At 37.7% G+C, this 26,330-nt stretch overlaps 3 protein-coding genes across 3 annotated transcripts; 2 read left to right on the forward strand and 1 right to left on the reverse strand.

Moving 5' to 3' along the window:
- Window positions 1–2,060: 2,060 nt before the first annotated feature.
- On the reverse strand, window positions 2,061–2,459 carry LOC139431998 (transcription factor Sp7-like). The gene has a single exon (XM_071200326.1). It carries the CDS (start codon window positions 2,457–2,459, stop codon window positions 2,061–2,063), a length of 399 nt encoding a protein of 132 aa, XP_071056427.1.
- A 2,939-nt stretch (window positions 2,460–5,398) lies between these two features.
- On the forward strand, window positions 5,399–6,421 carry LOC139431999 (matrilysin-like). Its single transcript, XM_071200327.1, has 2 exons — window positions 5,399–5,714; window positions 5,778–6,421. Exons 1-2 carry the CDS (start codon window positions 5,399–5,401, stop codon window positions 6,419–6,421), a joined length of 960 nt encoding a protein of 319 aa, XP_071056428.1.
- Window positions 6,422–11,062: 4,641 nt separating this feature from the next.
- Window positions 11,063–12,166, forward strand: LOC139432000 (uncharacterized). The gene has a single exon (XM_071200328.1). The coding sequence runs from the start codon at window positions 11,063–11,065 to the stop codon at window positions 12,164–12,166; it is 1,104 nt and encodes a 367-aa protein (XP_071056429.1).
- The last annotated feature ends 14,164 nt before the right edge of the window (window positions 12,167–26,330 follow it).

Raw genomic sequence — 26,330 nt, forward strand, 5'->3', positions numbered from 1 at the left:
TGATCGATGAAATATCCTCCATTTGTTAGCCAAAATTCCAAATGTACATTCGATATATCTTCTGGCTCTGGATAGTTTGTAATTAAATATTTTCTTAGCATCTGTAAGATGTTTGCCTCCATATGGTGTAAGTAGATTTTCTGCTAGAGGAAATGCTTCATCGCCTATTATTACATAGGGATACGGTTCATTTGAATTGGGGAAAGATCGTGGTGGAGGCACGCTTAAGGAACCTTCAGTTAATTTACGAAAAAGTGCAGAATTCTTGAATATTCCAGCATCACTAGATTTTCCGTAAGATCCGACTTCTATATAGGTAAAACAAAAGTTGGCATCGCACATTCCAAACAATACAGTCGAAAAATAATTTTTGTAGTTATAGTACATAGAGCCACTGTTGGGTGGTTGCTTAGTTCTAATGTGTTTGCCATCTATGGCTCCAATGCAGTTTGGAAACTTTGCGTTTTTTTCAAATCCTGCTGCTATCTCTAACCACTTTTTTGTACATAGTTTTGGTATGGTACTTTCAACTAAACAAAACCAAATTGCCTCGCATACTTCTTTAACAATAGAACTAGCAGTAGATCTTCCCACTCGGAAAGTATAATGAAGATCGGTTAGGGAGCACCCAGTTGCTAGATATCTAAAAAGATATTATTGTAAATGCAATATTCCATGAGAAAATTTTTTTAGAAGAGTGATCATGTAAGAAAAATTAAAAAAGTTTCTTTTTTATGATTCCAGTAATTTATTTCTTCTTTAGAGATACCCTATTTCGAAAGCTACGAACCATAAAAATGAAACTGTTCAAATTTTCCCTCACTGTTATGAAGATCTTTTCGTTGTATAATATAGTGACGACCGTAACTTTCTGTCGATATTCATTTTGTTTATTTTAGGTGAGTTGATACGAAAGAAATGGAAGAACATTAGAGATAGATTTGCGAGGGAATTGCAAGAAAGGAAAGGAAAGTCTGGGGATGGAGCAAGAACAAAAGCTCCGTATGTGTATACAAAGCATTTACAATTTTTAAAAGATATTTTGACACCAAAACAAACCATAAATTCTTTAGAACAAATTTCAAATACCGAACCAATAATATCTGAACAAGAACCTGGACCTTCTATGACCAACCCTCCACAAACAGAATGGAAGAGACTTGGGAAGAAAAGACTGTATCCTTTTGAGGACAAATTAATAAATTCGTTGGAAACTGTTCAGAAAAAAATGATGGAAGCAAAATCTACACCTCCAGATGATAATGACGACAACCGGCATTTCGTCCTGTCTTTGCAACCAAGTCTTTCAGCGTTACCAAGACACCTAAATACACTTTGCAGAATAGAATTATTGCAAGTCATGTCCAAGTACGAAACATACGGTCATTCACGTCAAAATCAATTACAAACAATACCCAGTTTCACGCAAAGTCAATTTAGCAATATGCAACAACACCATCAACAACAACCTCAAGTTCCAGTTCCATCGCCATCTCCAGCAAGTTCCTATATATCAACTTTTAGTACTGAAGAAGACTCATTCCCATACTAGGTTGTTAATATTATAATAAATATATTTTTGAATAAAAAGCTTGAGTAAATATGATTTTTTTTTCTTGCTTACCTAAGAGTAATGACTAACTTTTCTTCAGGAGGAATACTACACCTCATACGAGTATTTGTTTTAGTAATATTTCCCTTTATAGTATTTAATAATTCATCAAAAGTAGTCATTGACATCCTCAAATAATTGAAAAATTTGTCTTCGTCACTTTTTAGTTCCGCAAATAAGGTTTGAAACTGACCTTTCTTTTCTCTTTCCATTACAATGGGATGCACCCACATTCTACGATTTTTTTTCTTTTTTCGTTTCCAAAGCACATATAGCATTGACAAATAAATAATATGATTTAAATAATCATTGTAATCATCCATCTTTGAATAACCGTTATACTTAACAGAAAACCGAGCGAATATTGCAACTGGTAAAAACCGCAATGTGTGCCAAATAGTCGCGGCAGCCGACTCGGCTGCCGATTCGGCGAAAACCGCCGTGTCTGTCATCGCCCTAAGTTGGAGGGTTGCCGCTGCTGCTGCTTAGGTGAAGGACGTGATGATGTTGATGACACATGTTGAACAGGCTCCGCTGACGTACTTGATGAAGGGTTGGAGGGTTGTTGTTTAGGCGGATGACGCAATGATGCCTGTTGAACCGGACCGGCCGATGTACTTTGTAAAGATGATGGTAGTGGTGGTGGCGGCGGCGCAACACAACGTGGAACATTTAGTCCATGTACGCTTCTTTGATGGTGTTTCAATTTGTCAGATCTTGAATAACCTTTTTCGCAGATACGGCATTTAAAGTTCGATTCCCGCACATCACCGTGTTTCACAAGTATATGCCGGGTAAGATTATGTTTTAAGGTAAACGCACCGTTACACACTTTGCAAAGAAACATTTTATTACGAAATTTAATAAATTTACACGACGACCGCTAACGCTGAACTGATAAGCAGCTAGGCGTGTGATTAGAGTTACGGTGGTCAGTCGACACTATCACGAGGTGATCACGTGATCCGAGAGGCGCGGTCACGTGATCAAATAGAAACTGTTGTAGTGGAGTTTATTATTTCCAAGTATTCCATCACATAAAAATTAATTTCCGATAAATTATTTAAACATAATTCTTCAATGGACGTCGTGTTATATATATCATCGTCGTCAACAAGCTGTAGAGATTTAATGTATTCCATAAAATTTAGGCTATCCAAAAGGTTCATTTTATAGGTAATTAGCTTCTCCATTGCGAAAATCTTATCGATATCCGTTGAATGAAGTAAAATCGGTATGAATACACCACTTTCAGAATCCTCAATCACATACGTTAGATACAGGTAATCATCATCATCGTCAAATTCGACCTTTAGGTTACCTTCGGCTAATGGTAGCGTCTGCGAGGAAACTTCTACATTGAAACGTATCAGTTTAAGGGTAGATAACCCGAACAATTACACAGATCCGATCTCCCTGTAAATATAATACGCGTGACGTCCGTTCGCGTGGAGTGTAATATAATTTCTGGATCATATTACAACAATAAGCAGTCACATACGCTATTTGAATTTGCACCGGCGGTAGATCCTGGCTTCAGTATAAATATAGAGCCTAGGAACCCAATATATTTTGCAGTCGACACCGATCGACCGATAACGAACATTACCCTTAGACTCCTGGATCAGCGCGGTAGATTGGTAAACTTTCGAGGAGAAGAAATCGTAATTAGGTTAGAGCTGAAACGTGTTGCATTATAATGGGATTTATGTTTGAAACGCCTGGTGGCGGTGGTGGGACCTATCGCACACCACCATCACAGCCTACCTTGAAAAAGGGTAAAGGGTATAAATGTAAACGTAAGAGAACGTCTAGATCAGTCTGCAGAAAGACTTCCTTGTGACCTGACAACGTTCGTTTACTTCAAGATTTGGGATACCATGTCAACAAAAAAATTAAACATTTATAGAGATCCTATCGTGGATAATTCCATCGCTAGGGAAGAGGTGCACAGTTACCATCCTTCAACAAATTCGTTTCAAAACAACGATGTGTTCACCATTGAACGGAACCAAGAAGATGTTTTATTTTCCTTTTTCGAGAGTTATATACGAATTGAGGGTAACTATGTTAAAAAATTGACGAATCCTGCAGATAACGTAAGTTTAACGCACAATTTGCCGGCATTTCTATTTGAGTACATCGCATTCGAACATAATGGCGTTGAAATAGAACGGGTTCGTGAACCAGGGCTCACATCGCTAATTAGAACACTTCTACACCATAACGATGTGGAATGTAAATCATTGGAAATTGCCGGGTTAAAATGGCCTCCTGAAGGCGCCTTACCCACGGTGGACAGCGCAAACGATAACTTTGTATTTCAAATCCCACTTGTGCACATTTTTGGATTATTTAGAGACTACAATCAGGTTATGAGAGGTCGTTTCAAGTTTAGGTTTGTCAGAAGCCGCACAGATTCAAACTGTTTTAAATCTATATCGACTAAAGCCGACCCCAGCACTGCAGAGTTTACCCTAAAGACAGTGTCATTACTGGCGAAGCATGTTTCTCCCAGTCCATCGATAAAGATTAAACTTTTGGATGGACTAAATAAAAATTCGAATATAGCTGTACCTTTTCGTAAATGGACGTTTTATGAATTGCCATCTATGAGACGGGGGAATAAAGAGATTTGGCCTGTTACATCAACTACCAACAGGGGTAGACCGCAATATGTCATAGTGACATTCCAAACCAATCGAAAGGATCAGCCGAAATCTGATTGTACGCTGTTTGACCACTTGAACATTATAGATCTTAAAGTCTATTTAAATTCATATTCCTACCCATTCGAGTCTATGAATTTGGATTTTACGAAGGAAAACTACGTTGAACTATATAAAATGTATACGGAATTTCAATCATACATTTGGGAATCTAACCGAAAACAGCCGATAATGGATTTCAACAGTTTCAAGAAAAGACCTCTATTCGTAATTGATACCACAAAGAATAATGATGAGGAGGCAGCGCCATCTGCATCATGTGAAGTACGGCTTGAAATTCAGAGTGATAAAGATTTTCCCGCCAACACGAAGGCATACTGTATCCTAATACAGGAATCTATGTATACCTATAAGCCGCTGAGTGGGGAGGTCTCAATCGTTATTAATTGAATCAATTTCGATTGCGCATCATAGTCTGAGTTATGGAGTTGCGTAGTGCGGTAGTTGATATTCAGGGGTTCTATATAGACTCTGAATTCATAGTTAAAGAATTCACACTTCTGGACCTTATCACCGACTATGCCGTACATCTCCACTTCAAGGCTGACAGACCCTTTCGATGATTATCGGTTCAAGATCAACGATACGCCAAGTATTTAGAGCGAAATCACCATAAACTATCGTATATTGGAGGATGGATGGACCTGTCGATGGGGTTAAATTTACTGGATGATATACTGTCGTTCTATGATGAGGTGTATGTGAAGAGTAGCCAGAAGAGGGAGTTTTTGGAAAGCAGACCCTATTATCGGTTCCGATGTCATCGGAATTTGACGGTCAGGGATATTGCCTCGGAGTTTTCTGAGAAGGCGGTTGAAGAAGATACTAAATTGACGGCAACTTCCAATCCATGCTGGTTCCACAACGATGCTCCCGCAGTTTGCTCGCAAAATAACGCCATAATTTTAAAGAATTTTTTATGTAATTTGCGTAGACGTGTTATATAAGAAGTTGTTAAATTTTTTTTAATACATATATTAACTTTTATTTATTGTATTTATTTTTGAATCCTTATACATCCTTCATGCAATCAGTGTCTGACCTCCATCACGCAAACATGTACATTGCGAGAGTTATTTTAGTATATACGCTCTGGGCGCTTCCAATACGAATTTTAATGGAAGATTTGATGTACGATAGGGATATGGAAATCTATAAATATCTCAAAGCATTTGGATATTTAAATGGGAATGTGAGCGGTTTACATCATCATCAAATGGGATATACAACAACAATGACGGAAGGGTTACGTAAATTGCAGGGATATTTTCACCTGCCAGTATCGGGTGAAGTTGATTTTAAAACTTTGGATTTGATTGGTAAACCAAGATGTGGGAATAAAGACTTGGAAGACATTTCAGTAGACGCTAAACGTACGATACATCGAAAGTGAGGGATCCCAATAGTTAAATGGGCCATCTATAATAAATATCCAGATGGCTTTCCCAATATCGTTGAAAGGGCATTTGCGGTTTGGGCTAAGCATATGGATTTAAAGTTTCAGAGCTCGTTTACCGACGTCAACATTCTAATCGGGTTTAAAGGTTACAACCATACGTGCATAAGGAACGTTGGATCAATGTGTGGTAGTACATTCAAAAATGGAATTTTAGCTCACGCATACTATCCTTATATTAATGGGCGTAATGTTGAAATCCACATAAATTCAGATTTAGAGTTTGATTTATCCAACTCTACAGTAGATGGAAAATATAACCTATTTTTGGTAATGGTGCATGAAATTGGACATTCCTTAGGTTTAATGCATCGAGTTGAACTCGATTCCATCATGCATCCCAACTATGGTAACACGAGAATTGAGGATTTCAAGTTGAATAGCAGAGATATTGTGGCAATTCAAGCTATATATGGTAGACCCAAACTGTATACATCATCGACTGTTCCAAGTCACGTTACGTCATCATATAGGACCACGACGAGTCGGTCTACGACAAAGCCCGCTCAACCCTCAGCATTTAGAGACGTTTGTGATGTGGATTCAAAGTTTTCCGGTTTTTTGATTCACTATCAAACCATGTACGTGCAAACAATGGGTTTGGTTAATAGATTTAAAGTCTAAACGACCTAAACAACCCAATCCTGTAGACATAAATGATTGGCTGCCGACTTTGAGGAATGTTTTTCGTACTGTAGACTATAGTTATAAAGTGTCTATCTCGCCTATAGGTGACCTTATACTTATAATGGAAAATTCAATATACAGAATTGATTTTAAGAGTATGAATGTGCGGTCTGTGTGGCCGTTCACTTCGACCGAGTTAGGGTTTAATAATTTTACTCGAGTTAACGGGATAGTTACAAGCAATTACGGTTTACCTTACATATTTTTCGATGATATGTACGCAATTCAAGTGGATTTTAATTACTTTAGAAAGGAGAGAGTTATAGTTTCGATTGGTGAACTTTTGCCGGGAATCCCAACTTCTTTCAATGGGATTTACAAAGGTTCCGACGGCATATTTAATTTCTTTGTTGGCGATCGAATCCTCCAATACGATGAATATATAAAGGAGGTTGTAGGCACCTCTGACAAGAGTGTATCGATATTAGGGATAACTTGCCCCTATATATCAATTTTAGATCAATTGAAATCTCTCCTCTCAACAATCATTTCAACCAATCTCTCAATTCCCATAAATTATTGAGATGGTGGGGGGAGGGGGTAATTAATTATATTCACCCGTCGCGTGCATTTAAATTCAGTTCTCCATTGGAAATGGATATCGAGGGAGGAGTGAGCGACGTCTGTGAAGAGATGGGCTCGGATTATTGGAATTCAATCGGCGCGCAGTGGAAACGGTATCGTGAATTGATAAAAAAGGAGACTAAATTTATCGGGGAAACGCAATTTTCAACCGAATCTTTCGGCATTAAAGTTGGAATTAGCGTCGCTAGAGGGGGTACAACCTGTGTAAAGTTCGTAGTTAGAACATGCAAAGGTTTGGAATCCCAGTCGCATCAAATTACGTTTTTACGTCAAGATTGGGAGCACCTAATATCTACCCTTAAACTGATACGTTTCAATGTAGAAGTTTCCTCGCAGACGCTACCATTAGCCGAAGGTAACCTAAAGGTCGAATTTGACGATGATGATGATTACCTGTATCTAACGTATGTGATTGCGGATTCTGAAAGTGGTGTATTCATACCGATTTTACTTCATTCAACGGATATCGATAAGATTTTCGCAATGGAGAATCCTAAAATCGAAGCAATCGAATCGGATTCTGTGAAATCAATCTCCAAGTAGTCGCTGCTAATCTCGCACTGTAACGTATTTTTATTAGTCTTGAGGGACAATAGGGTCTCAGGTCTATCTATCTTATCCAATCCGACCAACCGTAGAATCTCCTTTTGCAAATATTTTTCAATATCTGAAATTTCGTATACGCCCGTAGGAATTCCGATTACCTCTTTTGAAGTATTCTTAGGCCCCTGCTGCTGCTGCTGCCCCCTCTTCAATGTTGGGTATGCTGTTGTATGTGTACAGACCAATCAGTCCCAATGAATAAAGTTGGGATCCAATTGTATAGGTGGAAAGTATTCCTCAGAAATTTCGCTCTTCGTACCAACCAGTGTGAACGTCTGCGACATCGTTATACATATGACCCGCTTCCTGTTTGAAGTAGGAATTTTATACATAAATGCCCGCAATTGTACTGATTGTCCTTTTGATAATTATCGTGGTTGTATATAATTTGAGTGTCTTTAAAGTACTTTAAAAGTTCTTTGGGGGGTTTGAGATCCCGATAACTATCAAAATAGAACACTCTATTACCGGATTTTCTATAGGCTACCCAATGCGTTCCATCTCCGCTTTGTACATCTAAATTCACCACCGCCGCTTCATCCGTTTTAGGGCCCCCTTTTGGTAATGCGTTTCGCATATAGACGCCGCGGAATTTTGGGATATTTAGAGATTTAGCGTAACGTAGTATATCAAAGTTGGTTAGAGGTCTCTTGGGTAGCAGCCTTAAAAGTTTTTTTGAGTCTTCTTCTTCTTCGTTAAATATATACCCAATCCCTTTTTATACCTTTTAATGTAAATACCACTCCCCGTCTTTCCGATCGCAATGTCCTCCATTGCTTTATTGTGCCGCTCAGCTTCTTTCATTTTATCCTTAGCCTCTTGAGTTTTCTTTACTGCTCTATAGACTCCGGCCGCGCCTCCGGATAGTGCGCTGAGAGCTGACAGTCCGGCGAATATCGCAGGTAAAAGTGGTAATATTCCTCCTCGTTTAACTGGAATTGGGATTGTTCGTGGAATTTTAACTTTTCGCTTTCCGCCTACAGACTTTACGGCTATGCGAGCACCTTTCAACGCCAATCGCGCCGCTTCTCGTAAACTATCGGTGTTTTTCGGTAAATCATTTGCTATACGCTTAACTATCCCCTTTTGAAAGGTCACCTGTTTACCACCACTTTTCGACTTCAATGATCCACCTCGACGTTTTCGCCGGCTTTTACCACCACCACCTTTACGCTTATGCCACATGCCTAATTTACGTTTCGCTTTCATAGCGTTTGTAACTAACCACGCCGCAGTCTTTTCACCAAGTGATGAGTCTTTCGCCTTCACCCTGTCCCAAGCGGTATCCTCTAAACGCCTATCGGCCTCGTGACGTTGATCTAATGTTTTATTATCCCTATAGGCTATATCGTGTTCTCTACAGGCGCGATCTAGCGGATTTATGCCTTTTTCACCTCGTGCCAAGCGTTTATCCAACTTTGTTCCGGGCCCGCAAAATTGATATCCGGGAATGTGTAACTCTACGGGGAGTTTGTTGATAATTGAATTTAAAATTCCTCCACCTCGAATTGAAGCTACTGTTGATGTGTTACCTTGAGCGAGCATTACTCTCAAGTGATGCGATTTCAAACATAACCGGGACCTTTATATATGCGTGCAGGTACGTTAGAGTCTCAGTCAATTTTTGACAACATGCGTGTAGTGAAACACCCTTCTCTAACTATGCCATTGACTGATCTCGATCGACTGGTATCAGCAACGGAGACGAAGCGTAGACATAGCGATTTAATACCCAACAGTTTACGCGCAATTGTCTGCGGACCTTCTGGCTGTGGGAAGACAAATTTAATTTTGAATCTAATATTTGATGAAAATGGTCTGACATTCGAAAATATCTACATTTACTCAAAGTCACTGGAGCAACCGAAATATGAACTTTTAAGTTTAGTTTTGAATCGACTTCCGGAAATTGGATTCTATCGATTCAGCGATAATGACGCCGTAGTGGATCCGAATGAAGCTAAGGAGAATTCAATTTTTATATTCGATGATGTGGCGTGCGATAAGCAGGATAAAATTCGAGCGTATTTTTCTATGGGTAGACATAGAAACGTAGACTCTTTCTACCTTACACAGACCTATACGCGTATACCTAAACATCTAATTCGGGATAACGCTAACGTGTTAGTGCTTTTCAAGCAGGATGAGGTGAACTTGAAACATGTATACGACGAACATGTAAATACCGATATGAGGTTTGAAGAATTTAAAGAGATGTGTAGACGCTGTTGGAACGACGGTAAATATAACCCATTAATTATAATGAAAGACTTTGAAATTAAGGATGGTAGATATCGTATAGGCATGGATAAATACATTTACCCAGATTGAAAGACGCATTGCTATTTTACATGCGTTTGTGTGAGGTCATCATCATCACCATTATCATCGATGGCCACTTATAGTAGTAAACAAAATAAAGTAGGCAAGCGGTCAAACGTCGAACGTGATAGAGCTATAGTAAACATCATGAATGCGATAAAGCGTAAACGCCTGGCGATTAGACTAGGCCAGGAACGCGATGACGCGCTTATAGCTAAACTCCACCGACCGTTAAGCGATACTTTGAAGGATATATCAAAAAAATTGGATGACGTAAAGGTACCGATAAAATTGCATCGAAAGACTCAACAGAAAACAGTTAAGGGGGAAATTAAAGAGATAAAGTTTAGTGATGAAGATGTTGATAAGTTTGAGGTTAAAAGTCCGTCCGTAATTCCTAAGGGTTCGCAAATGATTGAAAATTTGGGAGCTGATGTATCAAAATCCCCTTCAACGTCAACGTTGACGAAACCCGATGCAAAATTAGAGCGTATACCTATTGGAAGGCTACCCGTCGGAATTAGAAATTTATATTATATGTACGGCAAACGGGATTCAATTGATCTCAGAATGGGTATAAGGTACGATTCTAAAACAGATGGATGGAAGATTGGTTCAAAACCTGTTGAATTTACCGACGCTCACATATCACTAGACGGTGGTAAATTAAATATTCCAACCAGCTCGGGTTTATACGAGCTCATACAATTGAAAGCACCTAAAAATTTTACGGAAGAGGATCTTCGCAAGTATAAAGAGATTCTAACGTATACGGGAGCTCATAAACAGAACTATACCGGTCCCATAGCGAGTAATCGTTCTGAAAAATATATTAAAATAATTAAACCGCTATTTAGCAGCGCGGGTGAAACAGCTGCAGGATCGGGTCTAGAGGTTAATTCCAATCGGATTCAGTATAAATACTGGGATGATGTTAACGAATTGGTAGATCGATTGCGATTGTTGCATGCATCGTATGCGGCCGGAAACAATTCGCATAGAAACGAGATTGCGTATATTGTGGAGGAGCTTAAAGAAATCAACGTTATCAAATAAATTACTACGGACATGTTTGGAGGTGGTGTTGGTGGTATTATCAGTATCGATAAATTCGGACGTACGTTGCACGCATCTTCATGGGGTAGAATAATTGATGAAGCCGGAACGTCTCAGCGGGGGGTTGGATTACCGTTAACCTCATCTGGGGATTATGATATGCAGGGACGTAAACTTAGTAATGTACAAAGTCCATCGTTAGAAAACGATTGCGTTATAAAAGCATATGTAGATGAGATGTTTAAGACAAACGATACGGAGTATAAACGTATGTTCGATTCAATAAGTAGGACAATGCGAGCCAATAGGAATCTTCATTATACTTTAAAATCGGTGGTTGAGGATTTGCGAGATAAATCCAGACAAGTTACGTCGGTGATTGAAACCCTACGTGATGAAATTGATGCCAGCAAGAAATATATTGATCTTCAAGTTTCCGGAAATTTAAAGCCTTCAATCGAAGCGATCGAAGATCAGATTTTAAATTTAAAATCGGGTGTTGAAGATTTGCGAATTAAATCCGAACAAGTTACGCCGGAGATTCAAACCCTACGTGATGAATTTGATGCCAGAAAGAAATATATCGATCTGCAAGTTTCCGGAAATTTAAAACCTTCAATCGAAGCGATCGAGGATCAGATTTTAAATTTAAAATCGCACTGGGTATCCGATATTAAAAATCTGCATGCTAAAATTGATGTTGGCGATGTGAAAATTACCGAAATTTCCAACGAATTAACTGATACGGCGGCAAAGTTCACAGATGTTATTAATCGAAATTACTCGGACGTCTCTGGTGATTTAACTCAACTTTCCGATCGTTTAACAAAGTTGGGGGACGCAATTAAAACGGAATTCACTAATTTATTAAATCAAGTAAAGCTTAACAAATCGAATATCGAAGATGTATCGAATTTATTAGACCCATCTAAGACCGGACAGATCGCATCGCTAATTAAAACGGTAAACACCGATATACCTTTGAATCTAAATCGCATTAGAAATCGTCTATCGGTGATTGATACGCTCATATCGAATATACGACAGTCGATCGGTGCGCAAAAGTCGCGAGTGACCTCATGGATTCCGCTATATTTTCCCGACTTGATATATTAGAGAAAAAGGTTGGTCTCAAACCTTAATTGTCACAATGGAGAAGGTGTCAGATGCGAAACGTGTCATTGTGGAGGAGCTCCATCGCCCCGCTAGACGTATTTTCGCTAGACGGAGAACCATCCTGAAGGGGATCGATGATCTATGGCAGGCGGATCTAATTGAAATGATTGAGTTTGCCAGATTGAATTCCGGATATAAATATATATTAGTGGTTATAGACTGTTTCTCCAAGTTTCTTTGGACGCGTCCGTTAAAAAGTAAAAATTCTACGGACGTCACCGCAGCGCTACGCTCAATTCTCACAGACGTCGGTCGCGCGCCTCGAAATCTACAAACCGATCAGGGCAAAGAGTTCTACAACAGTCAATTTAAACGGTTGATGTCGGATTTTAAAATTAATCATTTTTCATCGTATAGCGTTATGAAAGCGTCGATGGCTGAACGTGTAATTCGAACCGTTAAACAAAGAATCTACAAGTTCTTCAGTCTATATGGAAATCATAAATGGGCGCACCTATTGGTGGATATAACATCTCGATATAACAGTACGAAACATTCGACTACGAAAATGAAACCGTCTGAAATAAATTCGAAATCGGTAGAGAATAAACTTCTCGATACAGTGTACAATCATATTAAAATTGCCGGCAGAGGAAAGTTTAGAGTTGGAGACGCTGTTCGTATCAGTAAATATAAACATGTGTTTGATAAAGGATATCTGCCCAACTGGACCGCCGAATTGTTTAAAATCGTTAAAGTGAATATCACAAATCCAATTTCGTATTTATTGGAGGATGTGCGTGGTCAGCCGATTAAAGGCGCTTTTTACGAATTCGAACTTCAAAAGACCGCTCAACCCAACGTTTACCTCGTTGAAAAGGTGTTGAAGAGGAAGAAGGATAAGTTGTACGTAAAATGGTTAGGATTCGATTCATCCCATAATTCTTGGATATCAAATAAAGATATATCATAAAAATTTTTTTCTATCGATGTGAATTATTTTTTAAAATAAAATTTACTTTTTTAAACGTCTATTTTACTCGAGTTTCTTTTTTCCTTAAGAAACCACATTTGATAAGGGTTTGCAGCATAAGAACGTTGCGCCCAAGTCGTTTCCTTAGGAAACCACACACTTGATAAGGGTATACTCTGTAAAGGGTATAAAGTCTTATGCAATACCGTTTTACCGCATTTTGGTTAATAATGTATAACCAAAGAGGTGAGCTCTAAATTGTTAAATTGTTAAAGTTTAAGTTTTGAGTTTAAAATTCAAATTTTTTCAGTTAAATTCATTGTGGAGGAGTTGGCGGGGAGGCTTCTGCCTCCCCATTTAAAAGTAAGTCTCCCTTCGGGGTTTAATTTCATTGATTTAATTGATTTGTATCTTTAATTTTAGAAGGTGCCGTTATCGATTTTTATATCGAGGCACTTGCCGCTTCACGCCCCTCGGGCCTGGTTTATATTTTGCGGATATGGGGACGTATGTCTCCATATTATATAGACTAGAAAGTGAGTTTATTCATTTTAAATTGTTATTATATTTATATTAACTTTTATTTTTTAATTTATTTAGATTAAAATGCCTCGACCTGAATTTAATTTGTTTTCTTTATCAAATTTCCATCCCCCATACATATATCTTTAAAGAGTTATTTAATATTAATTCCTCAATGCGTTTGGATTATTTAAAAATATCAAACAATAATTTCTTAAATTATAAAAAAAAATTTATTTAAAAATATTATACGTAAATTATAATAAACTAACTTATCTTTTATATTTAACTTACAAGCTTATTTTAAAAAATAATATACCTACATTATTTATACGTAAATTATAATAAACTAACTTATCTTTTATATTTAACTTACAAGCTTATAACGAGCTACTTCTACCATTAAAAATTGGTATAAAACTTCGGAAACTTCTACTCTTAAACTTACTTTAAAATTTGGACGCTTCAAGCAGAACGCGCACCACATTTTCTCGCTTTCCACTAGCTCAATGAATTCACTCTTATTTATAATTTCACGCCCCCGAATAATGGGATCAATTGTATTTTCAAATCGATACCTCCGAATTCTGCTGATTTGTGGTTTGGGTTGAAATCCTTCTTTATATTGTAAACCACCAAAATTAAGCTCCATTTCGAACATATCCCAACAATGGGCGCAAACAGGTCCGTGTTTAGTTTGACAGAAAAATACCCTCTTGTATACTACTCCATCCCCATTTATTTGATTGAAAATTTCATCACTAAAGTATTATTATTATTAACATCTCAATTATTATCTTTAAATACTATATTTTAATTTCTAATTTACCTGAAAATTTCAACATTTCTAAAGATGGCGCATTGTAACTTATGATTCAGTTTATAATTAAACACCTCCATTGTAATGCATCTAACGTCCACATCATCGGAACATTTTTTATGCGTTCCAAGCTCGAACCAATTATCCTGGAACCACGTGTTCCATAAGTCTAACACTACTTTCCACGGCAAGTATTCTTGGAGTGATAGTATATGTAGACGATTCGATATGTTTACATTGATTTTCGCTTGAGCCAAATCTTTCAGCGAAGGTGCGTTGATCAAAGCCATTGTAGTATATGTTAACGTAAAACAAGTTAAATGATACTAAACTCCTTAATTTAAAACTATTGTATTTAAGCGAAAAGTCGAGAATTCGTAATCTTTATCTAACCACATTAACCCCATTTAACGGTTGCGAGATTTTTATTCTAGTGATAATTACGTTAAATTATTTTATTTATTTTAAATTAAATCTTTTTAATTTACATCAATCTAATTTGATTTACGACAGCGATAGGGATGATGCAATAATGAGGGAGCTACTCCCTTACTTCAAGGGTATTTTGCGGTTTTTATATTTTCTAATTGGTGGATTCACTGATGCGCGCGCATCTTTTTGGCTTAGGGTAATTACTATCCCTACCGTAATTTCAATGTAGTCCGAGGTAGCCGTTCATACTGATAAGATGTCTCGTCTAAATCTTTTGGGTTCATACGTTTTCCCATTGAAACGTTCGCTTTCTTCGCTACAAATCGATCATCCTTACCCGATTGTGAGAGCTAAAAGAATCGCATCGAACAAATGGCCCTCCGTTATTGTTGAGTTGGAAGATGGTTTTGCGGTATATTTACCGTTGAGAATTGCCGAAGCTATAACTGATGAAGAGTTACGGTCCCTCGATAGGATGTCTTTAGTATATCTCGGAAAGAGGGATTTTGGGAAACAGAATCCTGCGAATTTAATCCGATTCGATCAGAAAATTTATACGATTCCTTCTCCGGTAGCGGACGTCGCTGAAAATTTGGTGGTGGCCCATACAGTTCCGGAAGTGTCCACACCCGTCAGCAGACGATATCATGGGGCAGCACGGGCCCCTCTTCGCGAACGTAACCAAGACGGTTTCTATTACAATTTAGCGACCGATGTCGTGAACGGTACTGACTAATCTTATCCGTTAATTATGTTTAATTTAAATTTAAATTTTTAATACATGTATTAACTTTAATTTTTTGTGATTTTCTCTTCCTCCTATCCTCAATCAATCAATCAATCAATCAATAATAATAAATAACCTATTTTAAGGTGAGTATTATTTCAATTCAGTCATCGCTCCGCGGGGGATTAACTTCCGCTGATAAGCATACGATCGTTGACGCCGTCTCCCATTGAGCGTTATCTGAAATTTATGTGCGACCTATTGTAGTATAGATGGCGCTTATGTAATTTTTCTCTCTTCCCAAATATATATTATATATCGCCACCGTTTTAAATTTCAGTCGACGTTTAGAGTTACGATATGTCCCAACGCGATTTGATTTTTGCGATACAAGGTTTAAATGCCTTAGGTATAAACGCGGACAAACCTAAAGTTCCCATTTCGTCGTTAGAGAAGAATAGGGTGTATCGGGTGATACGTTTCACGCAAGATCCGGAATCGTATTAAGACCTTCTGGCAGAATTGGAGCACGTTAGGGTATATTTACCGCCCCTTTACGCTGAGCGCATTTGGAAAGATATCATCCACGGACAAGAGCGACTCGATTCGATTAGGCTTGGATTAATCTATGAAGGATATACACCCGCTACCGAACGATTGAGATTTAAAGTGCTACACAATGGGTAAATGTTTAAATAGTTTACTATCTTTTGTCGCCGAAATTCTCTGCACTTTGATCGATGTTATCACAAGCGCTGTCTGCATATGTTTATCATTTTGGGCATGTTTAATTTAAATTTAAATTTTTAATATATGTATTAACTTTAATTTTTTGTGATTTTCTCTTCCTCCTCCTCCTCCTCCTCCTCCTCCTACCATCAATCAGTCAATCAATCAATCAATAATAATAAATAACCTATTTTAAGGTGAGTATTATTTCAATTCAGTCATCGCTCCGCGGGGGATTAGCTTCCGCTGATAAGCATACGATCGTCGACGTCATCGCTCCGCGGGGGATTAGCCTCCGCGCTGATAAACGTATGAGCGCCGTCGTCATCTCTACTTGAACGTTATTTAAACACCTTTAACTCATTTCCTTCGGTAGCCTAGCGGGCAAGACGCCCGACTCTCAACCAGACAGCCCGGGTTCGATCCTGAGCGTTGGCAAAAAAAAAAAAAAATTTAACCGACTGTTAGGGCGCTAGCATGGGGTTGAAGGGGGTGATGGGGTTGAAGGGGACCAATAGGGCACTAGCATGGGGTTGAAGGGGGATGGGGGTTGAAGGGGACCAATAGGGCACTAGCATGGCGTTGAAGGGGAGAGGGGACCAATAGGGCACTAGCATGGGGTTGAAGGGGAGGTGGGGGTTGAAGGGCCAATAGGGCACTAACATGGGGTTGAAGGGGGATGGGGGTTGAAGGGCCCATTAGGGCACTCACATGGGGTTGAAGGGGCCAATAGGGCACTCACATGGGGTTGAAGGGGGTGGGGGTTGAAGGGCCAAAAGGGCACTAGCATGGGGTTGAAGATGACACCGGAAGTGACAAGATACCGGAAGTGGGATGACACCGGAAGTGGGATGACACCGGAAGTGACGTCATGGGGGATTAGGGGGATGGGGGATTGATTTCCGGTCCAGAACTCTCATTATTTATCTACTGGCCGGAAACAATTCGCATAGAAACGAGATTGCGTATATGGTGGAGGAGCTTAAAGAAATCAACGTTATCAAATAAATTACTACGGACCTGTTTGGAGGTGGTGTTGGTGGTATTATCAGTATCAATAAATTCGGCCGTACGTTGCACGCATCTTCATGGGGTAGAATAATTGATGAAGCCGGAACGTCTCAGCGGGGGGTTGGATTACCGTTAACCTCATCTGGGGATTATGATATGCAGGGACGTAAACTTAGTAATGTACAAAGTCCATCATTAGAAAACGATTGCGTTATAAAAGCATATGTAGATGAGATGTTTAAGACAAACGATACGGAGTATAAACGTATGTTCGATTCAATAAGTAGGACAATGCGAGCCAATAGGAATCTTCATTATACTTTAAAATCGGTGGTTGAGGATTTGCGAGATAAATCCAGACAAGTTACGTCGGTGATTGAAACCCTACGTGATGAAATTGATTCCAGCAAGAAATATATTGATCTTAAAGTTTCCGGAAATTTAAAGCCTTCAATCGAAGCGATCGAGGATCAGATTTTAAATTTAAAATCGCACTGGGTGTCCGATATTAACAATCTGAATGCTAAAATTGATGTTGGCGATGTAAAAATTACCGATATTTCCAACGAATTAGCTGATACGGCGGCAAAGTTCACAGATGTTATTAATCAAAATTACTCGGACGTCTCTGGTGATTTAACTCAACTTTCCGATCGATTAACAAAGTTGGGGGACGCGATTAAAACGGAATTCACTAATTTATTAAATCAAGTAAAGCTTAACAAATCGAATATCGAAGATGTATCGAATTTATTAGACCCATCTAAGACCGGACAGATCGCATCGCTAATTAAAACGGTAAACACCGATATACCTTTAAATCTAAATCGCATTACAAATCGTCTATCGGTGATTGATACGCTCATATCGAATATACGACAGTCGATCGGTGCGCAAAAGTCGCGAGTGACCTCATGGATTCCGCCATATTTTCCCGACTTGATATATTAGAGAAAAAGGTTGGTCTCAAACCTTAATTGGCACAATGGAGAAGGTGTCAGATGCGAAACGTGTCATTGTGGAGGAACTCCATCGCCCCGCTAGACGTATTTTCGCTAGATGAAGAACCATCCTGAAGGGGATCGATGATCTATGGCAGGCGGATCTAATTGAAATGATTGAGTTTGCCAAATTGAATTCCGGATATAAATATATATTAGTGGTTATAGACTGTTTCTCCAAGTTTCTTTGGACGCGTCAGTTAAAAAGTAAAAATTCTACGGACGTCACCGCAGCGCTACGCTCAATTCTCGCAGACGACGGTCGCGCGCCTCGAAATCTACAAACCGATCAGGGCAAAGAGTTCTACAACAGTCAATTTAAACGGTTGATGTCGGATTTTAAAATTAATCATTTTTCATCGTATAGCGTTATGAAAGCGTCGATGGCTGAACGTGTAATTCGAACCGTTAAACAAAGAATCTACAAGTTCTTCAGTCTATATGGAAATCATAAATGGGTGCACCTATTGGAGGATATAACATCTCGATATAACAGTACGAAACATTCGACTACGAAAATGAAACCGTCTGAAATAAATTCGAAATCGGTAGAGAATAAACTTCTCGATACAGTGTACAATCATATTAAAATTGCCGGCAGAGGAAAGTTTAGAGTTGGAGACGCTGTTCGTATCAGTAAATATAAACATGTGTTTGATAAAGGATATCTGCCCAACTGGACCGCCGAATTGTTTAAAATCGTTAAAGTGAATATCACAAATCCAATTTCATATTTATTGGAGGATGTGCGTGGCCAGCCGATTAAAGGCGCTTTTTACGAATTCGAACTTCAAAGGACCGCTCAACCCAAACGTTTACCTCGTTGAAAAGGTGCTGAAAAGGAAGAAGGATAAGTTGTACGTAAAATGGTTAGGATTCGATTCATCCCATAATTCTTGGATATCAAATAAAGATATATCATAAAAATTTTTTATATCGATGTGAATTATTTTTTTAAATAAAATTTAATTTTTAAACGTCTATTTTATGGAATTTTACTCGAGTTTCTTTTTCCTTAAGAAACCACATTTGATAAGGGTTTGCAGCATAAGAACGTTGCACCCAAGTTGCTTCCTTAGGAAACCACACACTTGATAAGGGTATACTCTGTAAAGGGTATAAAGTCTTATGCAATACCGTTTTACCGCATTTTCATTTACGATGTATAATCAAAGAGGTGAGCTCTAAATTGTTAAAGTTTAGTTTAAGTTTTGAGTTTAAAATTCATATTTTTTCAGTTAAACTAATTATCGAGGATTTGGCGGGGAGGCTCCTGCCTCCCCATTTAAAAGTAAGTCTCAATACAGAGGTTTAATTTGATTATTTTAATTTATATCTTTAAATTTAGAGGGTGCCGTTATCAATTTTCATGTCGAGGCTGGTGCCTCGATATAAATGCCCAAGGGGCTTCACGCCCCTCGGGTCAGGATTATTTTACCGAGATATGGGGACTTATGTCTCCATATTATATAAATTAGAGAGTGAGTTTATTCATTTTAAATTGTTATTATATTTATATTAACTTTCATTTTTTAATTTATTTAGATTAAAATGAGCTGACCTGAATTTAATTTGTTTTCTTTATCAAATCCCCATCCCCCATACATATATCTTTAAAGAGTTATTTAATATTAATTCCTCAATGCGTTTGGATTATTTAAAAATATCAAACAATAATTTCTTAAATTATAAAAAATTATTTATTTAAAAAAGTATACCTTATTTATAATAAACTAACTTATCTTTTATATTTAACTTACAAGCTTATTTTAAAAATAATATACCTACATTATTTAAAACTTTAAATTTAATTTGAAATTAATCTATTTCCAGTAAAACGTGCTCTTAATGATATTTTTATACACTATTACAATATCCTTTTCTATTGATTTAATAGCGAGCTACTTCTATCATTAAAAATTGGTATACAACTTCGGAACATTCTACTCTTAAACTTACTTGAAAATTTGGTTTCTTCAAGCAGAACGCGCACCACATTTTCTCGCTTTCCAGTAGCTCAATGAATTCACTCTTATTTATAATTTGAAACCCCCCAAGAATGGATTCACTTTTATTTACATTCGGGGGTTTCAACCCCGAATTCTGCTGTTTTGTGGTTTGAGTTGAAATCCTTCTTTATTTCGTAAAGAACCAAAATTAAGCTCCATATCGAACATATCCCAACAATGGCCGCATACAGGCCCGTGTTTAGTGTGATCGTATGAAATGCTCTTGTATACTACTCCATCCCCATTTATTTGATTGAAAATTTCATCACTAAAGTATTATTATTAACATCTCAATTATCTTTAAAGACTATATTTCAATTTCTAATTTACCTGAAAATTTCAACATTTCTAAAGATGGCGCATTGTAACTTATGATTCAGTTTATAATTAAACACCTCCATTGTAATGCACCTCACGTCCACATCATCGGAACATTTTTTATGCGCCCCAAGCTCGAACCAATTATCCTGGAACCACGTGTTCCATAACTCTAGCACTAATTTCCACGGCAAGTATTCTTTGAGTGATAGTACAGGTAGACGTTTCGATATGTTTAAATTGATTTTCGTTTGTGCCAAATCTTTCAATGAAGGTGCGTTGATCAAAGCCATTGTAGTATATGTTAACGTAAAACAAGTTAAATGATACTAAACTCCTTAATTTAAAACTATTGTATTTAAGCGAAAAGTCGAGAATTCGTAATCTTTATCTAACCACATTAACCCCATTTAACGGTTGCGAGATTTTTATTCTAGTGATAATTACGTTAAATTATTTTATTTATTTTAAATTAAATCTTTTTAATTTACATCAATCTAATTTGATTTACGACAGCGATAGGGATGATGCAATAATGAGGGAGCTACTCCCTTACTTCAAGGGTATTTTGCGGTTTTTAGATTTTCTAATTGGTGGATTCACTGATGCGCGCGCATCTTTTTGGCTTAGGGTAATTACTACCCCTACCGTAATTTCAATGTAGTCCGAGGTAGCCGTTCATACTGATAAGATGTTTCGTCTAAATCTTTTGGGTTCATACGTTTTCCCATTGAAACGTTCGCTTTCTTCGCTACAAATCGATCATCGTTACCCGATTGTGCGAGCTAAAAGAATCGCATCGAACAAATGGCCCTCCGTTATTGTTGAGTTGGAAGATGGTTTTGCGGTATATTTACCGTTGAGAATTGCCGAAGCTATAACTGATGAAGAGTTACGGTCCCTCGATAGGATGTCTTTAGTATATCTCGGAAAGAGGGATTTTGGGAAACAGAATCCTGTGAATTTAATCCGATTCGATCAGAAAATTTATACGATTCCTTCTCCGGTAGCGGACTACTGTTCCGGAAGTGTCCACACCCGTCAGCAGACGATATCATGGGACATCACGGACCCCCCTTCATGAACGTAACCAAGGCGGTTTCTATTACAATTTAGCGACCGGTGTCGTGAACGGTACAGACTAATCTTATCCGTTAATTATGTTTAATTGAAATTTAAATTTTTAATATATGTATTAACTTTAATTTTTTGTGATTTTCTCTTCCTCCTACCCTCAATCAATAATAATAAAGAACATATTTTAAGTCATCGCTCAGCGGGGGATTAACTTCCGCTGATAAGCATACGATCGTCGACGTCGTCTCCCATTGAGCGTTATCTGAAATTTATGTGCGACCTATTGTAATATAGATGGCGCTTATGTAATTTTTATCTCCTCCCATATATATTATATATCGCTACCGTTTTATATTTCAGTCGACGTCTAGCGTTACGATATGTCCCAACGCGATTTGATTGTTGCGATACAAGGTTTAAATGCCTTAAGTATAAGCGCGAGCAAACCTAAAGTTCCAATTTCGTCGTTAGAGAAGAATAGGGTGTATCGGGTGATACGTTTCACGCAAGACCCAGATTCGTATCAAGACCTTCTGGCAGAATTGGAGCACGTTAGGGTATATTTACCACCCCTTTACGCTGATCGCATTTGGAAAGATATCATACACGGACAAGAGCAACTCGATTCGATTAAGCTTGGATTAATCTATGAAGGATATACACCCGCTACCGAACGATTGAAATTTATACTATAATAATAGGGCACTAATAGGGGGTGATGGGGTTGAAGGGGCCAATAGGGCACTAATAGGGGGATGAAGGGGGCCATTAGGGCACTAACATGGGGTTGAAGGGGGGGATGGGGTTGAAGGGGGTCAATAGGGCACTAATAGGGGATGAAGGGGTTGAAGGGACCATTAGGGCACTAACATGGGGTTGAAGATGACACCGGAAGTGACAAGATACCGGAAGTGGGATGACACCGGAAGTGGGATGACACCGGAAGTGACGTCATGGGGGATTAGGGGGATGGGGGATTGACTTCCGGTCCAGAACCGGCATTTATTATCTACTCCAATCATTGCTTCTTGTAATTACCGTCTGGTTTTCTAAAGATAAGAAACATATTTATTAAGTGCTCATTAAATATAGGCGTAACTCTGTTTATATAACTTTCGTGCAGTGTGCAATTCATTTAGTATGAGTTCATCGTCTACAAGTAACTCTTCATTTGTGCAGCTAAGTATAAAAAGTTTTTTCACCGAAAATGGCAACAGATGCTTTGCGAGAACCAGAGGCGATCAGCGACTCCGAGGAAGAAGAAGATGTCCTTCCATCAGCTCAGAATCCAGTCGAAGACCTCAATCAATTAGAGACATTTTTCAACAAGAAGAAAACGGTGGAAGATGTGGTACTTCAAATCTTTCCGAAATATCCAACAGCATCGAAATTGATGACATTTCTAATGGCATGCTCGAGGTTAGCCAACGCCAAGAAGTGGAATGCCGAGATGCAATGTCTGAAGAACTTGTGGCTTCCGATATCGACAAAATGGAAATCGATTCAGAAAAGGTCGGAAATAACTTCCTGGAAATGTTTCCAGGAAGTTATTTCCATGATAACGTGCGATCTGCTATCATTGACGAGTACGGAACAATTAGAAACTTTATTACTAGACTACGACAAACTGAATTCAGAGGTGAGGTGTTCATCTTATCAAAACACGGGGAACACTTCCACATCATACACGACTCCCCGTACTCGGGAAACAGATGCAGATGCGCCCGCACCGAAATATGCAAGGGATTCCGCAGGAGGACGAGTAGGACGATTATTTGCAAGTCAGAGCTTACCTTCGAGAGAAACCTTTCGAGAGAAATATCGGAATATATGTATGCACGGGAGAACGGGAGGTTGTATTCGCTGAAGTGTCAGGCCGACGCTTCGGACGAGATATCATTCAACTCAAAGTATTCTCGACATCAGAAATCGCTCGTCTCGATCCCAACCTATGGTGGAAGAAGGCGATGTACAGGATGCAAGTAGCATTGCCTTCTTGCAAACCGGAGATTGCGGAAGTAATGTGGGATATGATAGCAGACCTCAAGAACAAATTGGAGAACACGGAAGGTGTACAAGCGAACGAGAGCCCGGACTCCTTCAATTCTTAAAAGCGAATCCGTTTTCTCCAATTCAACTGGTTTTAGACAGTGAGTTGTGGTTTTCTAGTAAGTACAGATATATAATTGATAGACGAAAATTAGATCCAATGTTTGTAGCCTTTAATCATTTTTTTTGTAACAAAAATGTATTTGAAATTTACGAATATGCTATGTCAGTAAATGTTAGGTACGGATGTATTACTGAAAACTTAGATTCCATATACTACGATGTTGAGGAGTCAATTGAAATAATAAAAAAATTATTAATGTATCAATTAGAGGACTTAGAGTTAGTTAAACAGTTCATGATTCGAACTAATGTTGAGCAAGACTCCAAGTTATTTATATAGGAAGATTAATTTTAGATATAACTTTCACGATCAATTGACCAGGTTTTTTTTACTTTTCCACCTGACCATCGCACGGGTTTGTTTGAGAGATCTTTCTCATACCATATTTACAAATTCTATAATCTTATTTCGATGGCTGATAAGAAATTAAGTTTATCGGAATTCTAATTCCATCCTATTATTGAATGAATGAATGCGAGGTAGGTAGGTATCAAGGTTTATACAACCTTGGGCTACACGGTGAAAGCTTGTATTAGTGATTGTGGTGGAAGTAATGTTCAATTATAGAGAGATCTTGGTGTAACATATGAACATACTTATATAAAACACCAAATTATTGGGAGTAATATATATTTTTTTCCTGATGCTCCACATCTGCTAATATTAATTCAAAATTGGCAACCATTTGAACAACTGATTCAAACAAATGATTTAGAAATAAGCAGTAATTTCAAATTAAATGAAAAACATGTACGGTGTCAAAGATACGAAACACAAAATGTTGCTTTGGCAGCTCAACTGCTATCATATACTACTGCGGTGGCGTTAAGAAGATATAGCTCAAATAAAAATGAAACAGATTCTGTTGAAATAGTAAATGGTTTGTTTACTGGTCGATATCATGAATTCGCGTACACCATATGATAAGGTACCAACTAAATCTGCAAATGGACTCGCATTAGCAGAACAAAACAAAATATTGGATAAAATGCATTGCACAATACAGAATATGAAGTGTATTGGAAAGAACTCAATGCAGACGTTTGAGAAGGGAGTATTAATGTCAATAGTTTCTATAATGTTACTGTATAAAGAGATGGTCGAATGTCATGACATTAAATATATTTTGACAAATAGATTGAATCAATATGCCTTAGAAAATTTATTTTGTCAAATTAAACGAGATGAGGACTTAATAATAATCAAACACCATTAAATGCCCTTTATAGGCTGACTTATCGTTAGATTACCTTAGATAGGTATAATATTCTTCGGTCAATAAACTGTCATGCAATGAATATCGGTGCATCATAAACATTTAAAATTTCACTCATTGCGTTTGCTTAATTGGAAACCCAGAGATTTTAAAAATAACTTATTTTCCTTCGTTAGCTGCTATCTTAAAAGCCCTCCACCGATTGTTCTTCGATATCGCTTAAATGATGTTACATACACTAATTATATTTATTTTAAGAATTCAATTTAATAGATTTTTTCGAGTGTTTTGAATTCTATATATTACCTTTTTAACATTTAACGAATTTAAATTCATGTAATGGATTTTTATCTTTGGAAACACATTTCCGGGAGTGCAACAACAATCCAATTCTTTCATATTCCCCCGAATTTACCATTTCCGCAAATTCCTCGTCTACATGGTTTAGATATCGTTCCGGGAGAAAAACAACATTATCTTCAAGCTCCACCAGCAATGAAGGGAATTTAGCGTTCACCAATCGTTTCATGGTAATAATTGGATATATCACATCTAACTCCATTTCCGTGCAAGATAATTTTGGTTTTAGCGAAGGTAAATTCGCGTTAATAAGTTTATCGTCAAATTTTTGCTGCGAAACGGACGATGTAGATTCATCACTTTCATATACAACATTTTTCTTAACTTTTTTCGTATACGGCATTGTTAGGGTATTTGCTGATTCACAAGTTTTTTTATTTGAAACTTTAGGCATTTTTAGCGTGTAGAGCAACGATGATGCTTATATTATGTCTACTTTATGACTGTATATATATTACCGAAATTTACCCTGTTTATATATATGTTGGTGTGACCATGAAATTTTTCTAATAAATAAATCAACAGGATGTAATGAATAATTACATGATAAATATATCCTGTTAATTAAACATGTATAAACTTGTTAGAAACGCGATCTCATAAACATCCAGCTTGGGGAAAAATAGATCAACTATTTTTATAACAGATGCATCCTCCCGTTACCGATAATTCGCATCCTCCCGCTAACGATGATAAGGTGTGAGCATGAAATTTTCTAATAAATAAATCATCGGGATGTAATGAATAATTAGACGATAAATATATCCTGTTAATTAAAGATGTATAAACTTATTAG

Source organism: Onthophagus taurus, chromosome 11 (assembly GCF_036711975.1).
Source record: "Onthophagus taurus isolate NC chromosome 11, IU_Otau_3.0, whole genome shotgun sequence".
Taxonomy (NCBI): domain Eukaryota; kingdom Metazoa; phylum Arthropoda; class Insecta; order Coleoptera; family Scarabaeidae; genus Onthophagus; species Onthophagus taurus.

Coding starts and splice junctions, on each gene's coding strand:
- LOC139432000 (XM_071200328.1), top strand. CDS start 11,063: ATGTTTGGAGGTGGTGTTGGTGGTATTATCAGTATCGATAAATTCGGA.
- LOC139431999 (XM_071200327.1), top strand. CDS start 5,399: ATGTACATTGCGAGAGTTATTTTAGTATATACGCTCTGGGCGCTTCCA. Junction 5,715..5,777: donor CATTTCAGTAGACGCTAAAC/GTACGATACATC, acceptor ATAAATATCCAG/ATGGCTTTCCCAATATCGTT.
- LOC139431998 (XM_071200326.1), bottom strand. CDS start 2,459: ATGTTTCTTTGCAAAGTGTGTAACGGTGCGTTTACCTTAAAACATAAT.